The sequence below is a fragment of the Notamacropus eugenii genome, chromosome 2 (assembly GCF_028372415.1).
Source record: "Notamacropus eugenii isolate mMacEug1 chromosome 2, mMacEug1.pri_v2, whole genome shotgun sequence".
NCBI classification, from domain to species: Eukaryota; Metazoa; Chordata; class Mammalia; order Diprotodontia; family Macropodidae; genus Notamacropus; species Notamacropus eugenii.
The window spans coordinates 62,375,222-62,386,392 of record NC_092873.1 but is presented as its reverse complement, the minus strand read 5'-3'; the positions used below and the strand labels follow the sequence as shown (position 1 = coordinate 62,386,392).

General features: G+C 38.1%; 1 protein-coding gene across 1 annotated transcript; it reads left to right on the top strand.

Annotated features, from left to right (window-relative positions):
- The first annotated feature begins 3,931 nt into the window (after positions 1-3,931).
- Positions 3,932-4,870, top strand: LOC140522639 (taste receptor type 2 member 7-like). The gene has a single exon (XM_072637983.1). It carries the CDS (start codon positions 3,932-3,934, stop codon positions 4,868-4,870), a length of 939 nt encoding a protein of 312 aa, XP_072494084.1.
- The last annotated feature ends 6,301 nt before the right edge of the window (positions 4,871-11,171 follow it).

Here is an 11,171-nt window from a genome sequence, read left to right as displayed (position 1 = left end):
TTAGCAGGATATAGTCCTTCTTTATCTCTTTTGGTTAGATCTACTTCTGCGTTTGCTTTGTCTGAGATGGAGATTGCTAACAGCTTTTTTTACATTAGCTGGAGCACAAAATATTCTGCTCCAATCTTTTACCTTTACCCTGTGTGATTGTACTTGTTTCAAATGTGTTTCTTGTAAACAACATATTTTTGGATTATAGTTTTTAATCCATTCTGCCATCCATCTGTTTTATGGGAGACTTCATTCCATTCACATTCACAGTTATGATTACTATCTGTGTCTTTCCTTCCATCCCCTTTCCCCTGTTTATACTTTTAGTTCTCCCTTCTCCCTTCTCCTCCACAATAGAGTTTTAATTATTGACCACTGCCTCCTTTAGTCTTCCCTCCCTTCTTTCAGCCCAGTCCCTTTTAGTCCCCCTTTCCCTTACTACATCTTCCCTCCTTTTCTGCCTCCCCTCCCTTTTCTTTCCCACTTTCTCTTCTACTACCTATAGAGCTAGTTAGATTTATATGCTTAATTAAGTTTGTTGTACCATCCTTGAATCCAATCAGATGAGAGTATCTCTCAAATAATACTCATCTCCTTTCCCTATTTCCCTCTACTATAATATATTTTTGTGCCTCTCCCTGTGATGGAATTTATTTTTTTCTGCCTCCTCCTTTTCACATCACCCATTACAATCCTTTCACACCCTTAAATCACATTTGTTATCATCACATCATTTAATTTATACCCACTCTCTGTATCTATGTTAATCCCTTTTATATATCATAATAAATGAACAATTTTCAAGATTAACAAGCATCATCTTCCCTTATAGGAAAATAATCAGTTTGCCCATATTGTTTAACAAGTTTTTTTTCCCCTGTTTACTTTTCTATGCCTCTCTTGAGATCTGTGTTTGAAGATCAACTTTTTAATTGAGTTCTGACCTTTTCATCAGAAAAGTATGGAAAGCCCTTATTTCTTTGAATGTCCATCTCCTTGCCTGAAATATTATGTTCAACTTTGCTTAGTAAGTAGTGGTTGGTTGTAGTCCCAGCTCCTTTGCCTTACAGAATATCATATTCCAATTCCTTCAATCTTTTAATGCAGAACCTGCAAGGTCCTGTGTATCCTAACTGTCACTCCTTGATATTGGAATTGTTTCTTTCTGTCTCTCTGCAGTAATTTCTCATTCACTTCATAGTTCTCGAATTTGCAAAGATATTCCTTGGTGCTTTTAGTTTGGGATACCATTCAGGAGGTGAACAGGACATTCTTTAGATGACTATTTTGCCCTCTGAATCTAGGACTTCTGGGCAATTTTCCTTGATGATTTCGTTTATGATATTTTCCAGCCTTTTTTTCTCATCATGGCTTTCTCATAAACCCTAATTGTTAGATTTTCTCTCCTCGATCTATTTTCCAGGTCAGTTATTTTTCCAATTAGATATTTTGCATTTTTGTCTGTCTTTTCATTCTTTAGATTCTGTTTGACTGATTCTTGATGTCTCATTGAGTCATTAGCTTCTATTTGCCCAATTATAACTTTTATCAAATTACTTTCTTCAGCTATCTTTTGTACTTCCTTTTCCATCTGTCCAATTGTTCCTTTTAAGAAGTTATTTTCTCCAGTTAGGTTTTGTGCTTCCTTTTCCATTTGTCCAAAGGTCCTTTTAAATTCTTCTGTTATTTCTCTTTTCATATTTTTAAAGTCATTCATCAATTTTTCTTCTATTTCTCTAATTCGACTTTTAAAATCCTTCCTGAGCTCTTCCAAGATGGCTCTTTGTGCTTCAGACCACTTCTTATTCCCTTCTGAAGTTTTAGATGGGAGTAGTCTCAGTTTTTACCTCTTTGATATTTGTGTTTTGATCCTTGAAGCCATGGAATGATTTTATGGTCTTTTCTTTTCTGCTTTACTTCTCATTGATGATAATCACCCTTTTCCTGGGAAACAGGGGACTCTGTCCCACAGTTCTTGTGCCTAAAACTTGAGACTTTGTACATTGTGGCCTCTGGTTCTTTCAGCTAGAAGCTAAAATGCTGCAGTTTACCTGATGCTGAGCTGGCTGGTGTTGAAAAGCAGAGGCCAGGTGAGGTCTTTTTAGGTTTTCCTATAGTTACCCTGGGGCTTGCTTGTTAACTGGGGGAGAGGGGTGATATGGCCACAGGAGGTCTTCTCTGCTGAGCTAGAGCATAGGAAAGGTCAACTGTTTGTGATCCCGTTTTCGCTAGTGTCCTCCCAATTCCCCAGGGGTGCTGAGGCACGCCTGGGGTCTTGTTGTTGGCAGTTGTGGGTTTCACCTGCCTGGGGCTCAGGATCTTGTTCAGGTTTGCTGAGAGGGGGCTGTCTGGTATAGCTCTGGTCCTTCATTGGTCCCCTTCAGTCACAGCAAGAGCAACCCATCTAGCCTCATGGGTTAAGAGACTATTTACCCCTTCTCCAGCTCCCACTGTTTCAAGGTTTTTCCTGGGGAGATATTGTCTGGACTCGTCAAGGTTAATAAGGGGAGGGAGATACCAATTACAAATCACTCTGCCACATTGGCTCCCAGATGGCTTATAGCTTTTTCAGATAAATAATTACGATCAATACAGAAGCTGACCTTGAAGCCGTTTTCATCTTGTTGAAGGTGTCAGACAAGAGTGCTGAAAATACTATGTAAAAACCTTTGCAGCAGGCACAGAGCAATTATACTGACCTTACTATAGCATGCCTATAAATCTTGGACAATTTAGCAGTTCCAAATCAAACTATTGAACCGTTCCCTTTTCAATTTCCTTAGCAGCCTTCTCAAAAATCACCTGGCAAGATAAGGAACTAGACAATGTGGTCCTTTCTTTAGCTGAACTGACAAACATTCAAAATCAAATGGGAGTTTAGGAAGTGAAAATATGATTAAGAGAATGGCACCTAATATTGCATTTGTAATAAATCAGTTAGGTTTTAAGTAGATGACTACTTCTACTAGTTGACTATCTATCAGCATATGATGATTGGACAGGTCATATCACCTCTCTAAAACTCTTCCATGATCACTAAAAAGAGGAAAATAACCCTTGAATTCACATCTTCAAAGGTTACTGCGAAAAAAGTACTTTGGAGAATATAAGACATGACTTAAATATGAATTATTACCATTTTTCTCTACATGTCTATTGTAGAGATAACTCATCAAAAAGATAGCAGTTGACAAACAGTTTCTACTTTTCTTCCTAATGCTAAGGCTATGTCTGTATAGTAGAATTGTCATGGCATGCTGCTTTGTCTGAGTTGCCATGAAAACTGAAAGAAAGATATTTCTTGGTGCATAAACCACCCAGATTAATGGCATATTATATTGCTATTCATTTGTATTTTTTAAACCTAAAAGTGACTCACCAGAAATAGCCAGCATGACTTTGACTTTATGGACAACTGGTGATTTCATCAATATTCGGTATGTTGGAAAATGATGAAGATGAAGAATAATCCCTACATTTAGGGCTTTGTTACATTCCCCACTTCATACATCATTGGGTGAGCTTCAACATGCACAGTTCATGTGTTTGGATACAAAATAGGCTGAGACAAAAAGAGGAAAATATTGAAAGATCACCTCTCCCTATTTAAGTCTTAACATATGATTCTAATCCTTTCCATGATCACCTCTCCAGGGGAAATAGAAATGCTAAGGAGAGAGTGTGCCTTGACTGAACACATTTAACTGAGCTATTGGGAAGGCAGAGGATATCTTAGTGAAGACTTTCTAACAGGAGACTAAATATTTTCTTGGATAAGAAAGAATGTTTATTAAAGACAGGAAAGAAAATTACTGCATCATCAAGTATCAGAAGGATATATCATTCCATATTCATTTTGCCTGGGAATTAGTATAACAGGAGTTGCAACAAAAGTATTATGATTAGTGGTAACTGCCAAAGCAACCTCCATTCTAGTGACATGCGAAGCAGCGGGGAGAACATTTTGACGGCTCTGTCAATTGGTGAATCTCTATTGGGTATTTTGGTAAATGCATCCACATTTTTGGTGAATTGCATTCACTGTGTCAACATCAAGAAACTTCCACCAGGTGATCTCATCCTGGTCAGCTTAGCCATCTCCAGAATTGGATTATTTTGTGTCATAATATGGAACAGCTACTTAATTTTAATCTCTTTTGATGTACCCACCAGTGTAAGAATAATTGATATCTTCTTGATACTGAGTCACAATTCAAATATTTGGTTTGCCACTATCCTCAGCATCTTCTACTTTCTGAAGATCACTAACTTCTCTAATCCCCTTTTCCTCTGGATGAAATGGAGAACTGACAGGATGGTCTTCATGCTTCTTTGGGGCCCTTTGATTATTTCTTTGTCTATTATCTTTCCAATTATGGAGAGAATGCACTATCACTATGACATCACCTTTAGTAGAGGAAAGGAGAGAAATGTATCCCAAGAGGGTCAAGTGAAGAAAGTGAAGAAAAGTAAGTTGCTCATGCTCCAGGCCCTCTTTGGCCTGCTAAGTATTATTCCTTTCGTCCTATCTATGATCTCCTTCTCCCTACTCATTCCCTCACTTTGGAGGCATACCCAACAGATGCAACTCAGTGCCTCAGGTTCCAGAGACCCAAGCTTAGAAGCCCATGTTCGAGTCATTAAAGCTGTATCTTCCTTCCTTATACTATTTTTATTGTACTATATGGGTTTCTTCATCAACTACTGGAGTCATTCAGAGGGAAAGAGTAAGCTGGCTTCCATGTTGAGTGTGTCAATCATGTTGCTCTATCTCTTTGGCCACTCAGTGATTCTGATTCTGTGGAATGGCAAACTGAGGCAGACCTCCCTCTGGGTGTGGCAGCAAGAGCTATTATGCCTCATAGGAAGAAAATATTAGCTTGAACAGCTTAGGAAACGTGGTACCTTCTATGGACTAATAAATCAACATGTAAGGATTTTCTCACTTCTCTTTCTCCATTTAATGGAGCATCACTCATTTCAGGAACTATCTAATGTAGAGTTTATTCTCAGCACTTGAGAAACCCTCTAACCATGTGGGCAAAAGTTAAAATTCTTGTGTTATATGATTACATTGGGTGACATGGGATTCTAGGAACAGAATCATAAGGTATATTAGAGGTCATTAACCCAAACACCTCATTTTACCGATAAGAACATCTGAGGCTCAAAGAATCATCAGTATGATAGATTTCAACTTAGAAGGGATCTTAATGTACCAAAGGATCACAGAGTAAGAGTCATTAGGTACCTCAGATAGTGACTAGTCCATTCTACTCATTTTACAAATAAGGAAACTGAGGACCCGGATAGGTCGCAGGATCAGTGATATGAAGTTGAACTGGACATAGTTCATCACTCTCATATTACAGAAAACAAATTGGAGGACCCAGAAATGTTGGGTGATTTGCCCAAAATCATATACATAGTTATTTTATGACTACGGCCCTATGAGTCTAATTCTGGTGCACTTCATATTGCACCACACTGTCCACCTTTCTTGCTACTCTCTCTTATCACTTCCCTTTTTATTCATAAGATGGATCATCTGTTCCCAGACTCTTAGTGTCAGACCTCTTTTAACAGTCCATCTGACTCTGGCTCAGTGGTTTAAAAACAAATTTTTCCAACTTACTGGTTTTGAATCTTGAGGGCTTTGGACAATGTATTTTGCTAAATGGAAAGCTCATGTCAATGCTGAATATCAACTCAGACAAATCTTGTTCCTCGGATGATTTTTTTTCTCTGATTTGGAGGAGAGCAAATAAAAATCAGTGTGCCTAAATGGGTGATGGTAGACAACATTGCAAAGTGGAAAGAGTTCTTGCTCTCAGGAGAATTCCAGTCTAATAGAAAGAAGGCACACATGACAGTGATTATCACCCAAATCAAAATGAATATTGTCTTCCTATCTGAAAAATGGGAAACTCATCAGATCTAAAGACTGTAGAAAGGAATCTCCAAGGATGACGTGGATGCCATAGAAAGTACGGGATTATTAATGTAAAATACTACTTTCAAATTTCAAGTTTCCAGGAGGCCAAGGAGGCAAGTCATGTTCCTTTACATAAGAAATGCTGATGCCTTGTCCCAAAAGGGGTTAGAATACTAACTATTCCATTCATGTGCCATCATGAGAAGATGCTATTTGTCCAACTATAATTACCTTTTAAATAAGCAATTGCTCTCCATCTGGTTGTGTTCACTGTTAAGAAATGGTTTTAAGCTATTGCAACAACTCAACAAGAATAGGAAAGTATTAGCCCCAGTGTGCCTGACTATGAGAAGACTAGATCTGGAAGAGTGTGTTGCATTCTGGGCACTACTTTTTGTGAAGAATATCGATAAAGCAGAAGGTGGCCAAAGTAGGATGATCAAGATGATGAAGTGACTCAAAAATATTCCCTGTAAGGACTGCTTATAGGAAATGCTGTAGACATTTGGTCTGGAGAGGCAAAGACTAAGGATAGGACATAATAACTTTCTACACAAAATTCAAGAATTGTTATATGGAAGAGAGATTGCTCTTCTTTAAGTTTTCCCTAGAAGATAAATCAGGTGTAATAAATAGAAGCAGCAAAGAAACAAATTTATTCTTGAAATGTCTACTTTTCTTGCTTTTGTCTAGGTCTCCCAAAATATCACTCTCTACATTCTCCTCCTCACAAAGAGTCATTTCTTCTAATAAAAGAAAAAAAGAGGAAGTGGAGCCAAGATGGTGGAGTAGAAAGATGGACCAACCCTCAGAGACCATAAAATACCTGCAACAAAGGACTCAACAAATTATAGAGCAGTAGAAGTCACAAAACGACAGAGTGAAAGAGATTTCCACCCTAAGACAGGAAAGGTCTATCTCACTGGGCTCAGAGCAGAGCAGAGCACAGCCTGGGTCATGCAACATGGACAGGACTGGAGCAGACTTCAGGGTCTGAAAACCCAGATAGCAGCTCTGCTTCCCAGAGATTTCTCAATCCACAAACACCAAAGAGAGCTTCAAAGGTCAGTGAGAAAGTTCTTTCTCCTGAGTGAGAGGGAAACAAGGTCTGCTCCCAGGCCTGGCCCCAGAGTAGTGGTAGTCACTGTGGCAGCATCCACTTTTGGAGCCCTCAGCCTAAAACTCTTAGGGAAATTGAGCTGTTGGTCTGGGTCTCAGTCCTGAGTGGTGGTCCTGGGGTGAGGAGGAGCACCAGTATGGTGGGGCTGGTAGAGACTCTGGAGAGGGAATTTTACTCACAGATCCTGGGCAGAAGAGTGCTTGTGATTTCTCCCAGACCAGAGAGCAGGCCAGGAAAAGAGTACACTCTTCTCCCTTGATTCTGCCACCTTGGAGGAACTGAGAACTAACAGGTCCCTAGAGTATACCATCCAGTTAACAAACGACTCAAAAGTCAAGTAACTGGTTGGTAAAATGTCCCAAAAGGAGAGGGGAAGATTATAGAAGGTTACTTTCTTGGTGAAAAGATATTTTCTCCTACCCTTTGAAATGAAGAAAGTGTACCATTAGAGAATGCTGTCAAAGTCAAGGGATCTACACCCAAAATCTCCTAAAAATATGCAATGGTCCCAGACCATGGAAGAGCTAAAAAAGGATTTTGAAAATAAAGTAAGAGAGGTGGAGGAAAAATTGGGAAGAGAAATGGGAGCGATGCAAGAAAATCATGAAAAGCGAGTCAAGCACTACCTAAAGAAGGCCCCCCAAAATACTGAAGAAAATAACGCCTTTAAAGATAGACTAATCCAAATGATAAAAGAGGTCTAAAAAATCAACGCGGAGAAGAAATAGAATCAGCCAAATGAAAAAGGAGATTCAAAACTCACTGAAGAAAATAGTTCTTTTAAAATTAGAATGAAACAGATGGAAGCTAATATGAGAAACAAAGAAATTATAAAACAAAACCAAAAGAATGAAAAAATAGAAGTCAATGTGAAATATCTCAGTGGAAAAAAAAAAATGACCTGAAAAATAGATCCAGGAAAGATAATTTAAAAATTAGTGGTTACTGATGTAACTGAAAAGCATGATTCAAAAAAGAACCTAGACATCATCTTCCAAGAAACTATCAAGGAAAATTGACCTGATATTCTGAAACTAGAGAGTAAAACAGAAATGGAAAGAATTCATCGATCACTTCCTGAAAGTGACCCCAAAAGGAAAACTCCTAGAAGTATTTGGATTCGCCATTATTTTATTATTAATGATTTGTAGCACACATTCATAAGGTTATTAATAGAGCAAAATTCCTTTGAGAGCTGTTTGTTCATGTCTTTTTTTCTCTATTTGTCTATTTGGAAAGAGATTTTAGTTTGAGTAAAGTAATTTAGTGAATTGCTCCATTATCATGGATATCAGTCTCTTATCTGGCATGTTTGTTACAAAGATTATTTTCCTCATCATTCACTAATACATAAAAAGTCAAAGGATTAGTACAAATAATTCTCAAAGAATTGCATACACATAAGTATAAGAAAGAATGCTCCAAATCAGTAACACCAAGACAACTGCAAATAAAAGCAACTCTGAAGTTTCGTCTCAAATCTGATGAATTGGCAAAGATGACAAAAGATAAGAATAATAAGAGCTTTGGGAGTTGTGGAAACGTGGTACATTGTTGGTGGAGTTATGAATGAGTGCAACCATTTTGGAAAACTTTGGAAATTTGCAAATAAAATGATTAAAATATCTATAACCTTGACCTAGAGATTCCACTACCTGGCTTATATTGCCCCAGGAGGTCTTTAAAAAGAAAAAGTCCCCATCTACACAAAAATACTTATAGCATCACATTTTGTGGTAGCAAAGAACTGGAGACATAGTAGATTTCCATTAATTGGGTAAAGGATAAGCAAATTGTAATACATGAAGGCAACTGAAAATTACTGTGCTATAATAAGTAATGGATATGATGAATACAGAGAAACAGGGAAAGACTTTATTGATCAGATAAAAATTAAACAAGCAGAGCCAACAAAACACTCTGCACAATAACTTAGCTGTTCAGTTGTGTCCAACTCTACCTAACACCATGGACAAGTCCATGGGGTGTTCTTGGCAAAAATACTTGAGTAGTTTTGCCATTTTCTTGTCCAGTGTGTCCCTATTTTATAGATGAACAAATGAGGTAAATAGCATTTAAGAGCCTTGCCAGGGTCACATGACTAGTAAAGTGTTGAGTCTAGATTTGAATTCAGCTCTCCCTGACTTCAGGCCTGGTGCTCTATTTATTTTACCACCTAGTTACTTCACACCATGACTACAATAACGTAAATTGAAAGAACAACTACAAAACAATCAAGGGCAGATGTTGCAAAATTATACAGAACAAGCATGGTGAAAGAAGAAGACAACCCAACCCACTCCTTTGCACAGGAGGAAAGTCCATGGGTATAGCATATTGACAATAATTTCCGACTATTGTGATGTATTTTATTGAAATTTTTTTAAAATTTTCCCCTTTTCTGATTTATTCTCTAAAAGATCCTTTATTATTTGGGACTGATCTCTAAGACCAATCCAATACCCCTCTAGGAGGGGCAAGGAGAGGGCTACTTAAGGAAGTTGCTATTATTTTAAAAAAGACAATGGAATTTTAAAACTCAAAGGACAATGTATTTAGTTTAAAAATTGATGGAATGGAAGTCATAAAGAAGACTGAAGGAAGAAAGGAATGAAAGACAAAAAGGAGCAAGCAAGAAAGGAAATAATGAAAGAAGAAAAAAGAAAGAAATGAAGGGAAAGTAGAAAGGAAGAGAGGGAGAGAAGGAACAAAGGAAGAGAGAGAGACATAGAGAAAGAGAGAAACAGACAGACACAGGAACAGAAAGAGATCATATTGTAAGGGGAAAAGGCTAAAAAGAAACTTAAATTTCATCACAACATCAAGAATCAGGTGAAGCAAAGGGGGAAAAGCTTACTTGAAAGAACATAAACTAAACTCCAGGATACATCTATAAATGAATCAATATTTTCTCCGGGATGGAGTTGCAGAATGGGATGCAGCATGCCTGGGGAATGCGGTAGTGGTGTATACAGAGTAGAATGGGTAATGCACTGCAACCACTTTCCTCTGGGAATAGTTAAGAAATACCAATTACTGAAATTTCTATGTCTTGGGTGAGGGGTTGGGAAGTTTGTGGGAGAAATGAAAAGATGACTGATGGGAGGGATTTGAGGTCTTGTCAAGGCATATGCTAGAGTCAGCTATTACCAGCTTGTGAAAGGAATTGTTAAATTTTCAACACGAGCCTTTACACTTTGGAAACTGGCAAACTTTACAAACAGTACTTGATTAAATGTTTTGTTTATTATCTGGACTTAAAATGATGGAGAAATGCTAGTGCAAGTTAAACTATAAAATATGCCATGCACATATACAATATAGGTGTGTGTGAGTGTCTGTATGTGGGTGTGGGTGTGTGTATCCCAGAAAACATTTTGTTAAATATTTGCCAGAACATCTCCGGGGGTCTTAACCTAGGGATAGCAGTTGCTGAATAAAGTCCTACTGAAGATATCTCAAATGAAAGAAGATGTATGAACCTCTGATCAACGATTGAAAACTCATGATAGGTTAAGTCTGGGATGAGGGGAGTTTGCTCATTTGCAAGTCACTTTCTCTGAGAGAACACTGTGCCTCCAAGAGCAATATGCTGTCACAGGAAGGAAAATCTGTAAGTTCCTGAAGGCAAATGGAACCCAGCTCGTCATGCAAGAGGAGACATAGAGCCAGGGATGAGATGGAACTGCACTTGGACGGGAAACTGATCAGGATGTGGATAAAGGGAAGTATTAGGTAAATAACATGAGACGTGGAATAATTTCTCCCACACAACATTATTTTTGTGCAAAATTGTTTCTCTCTCAAATTACTATTTCTAAAAGTGAAGCAAAGAAGAAAAAGAAAGCATGGAGCAAAATATATAAAGACATGGAAAATTTGGTTAGAGGAATGACAACAAACCTTTTACTTGATTGATGTTGTGTTTCTCCTTTGCTTTCGAAGAGGACCATGATATTGAGATGATGACATGACTTGCAGCTGACTTTGATTTGAGTGAGGGAGGACTGTGCAAAGTCGCCAGCCTCACTTTCTCCTCCTGAGCCATCTGGGTCCAGTTACCTGATATTCATCAAGATGACTGAAGATGGCCTAGGATGCAAAGGGAGACCCAGATCCAAAAAG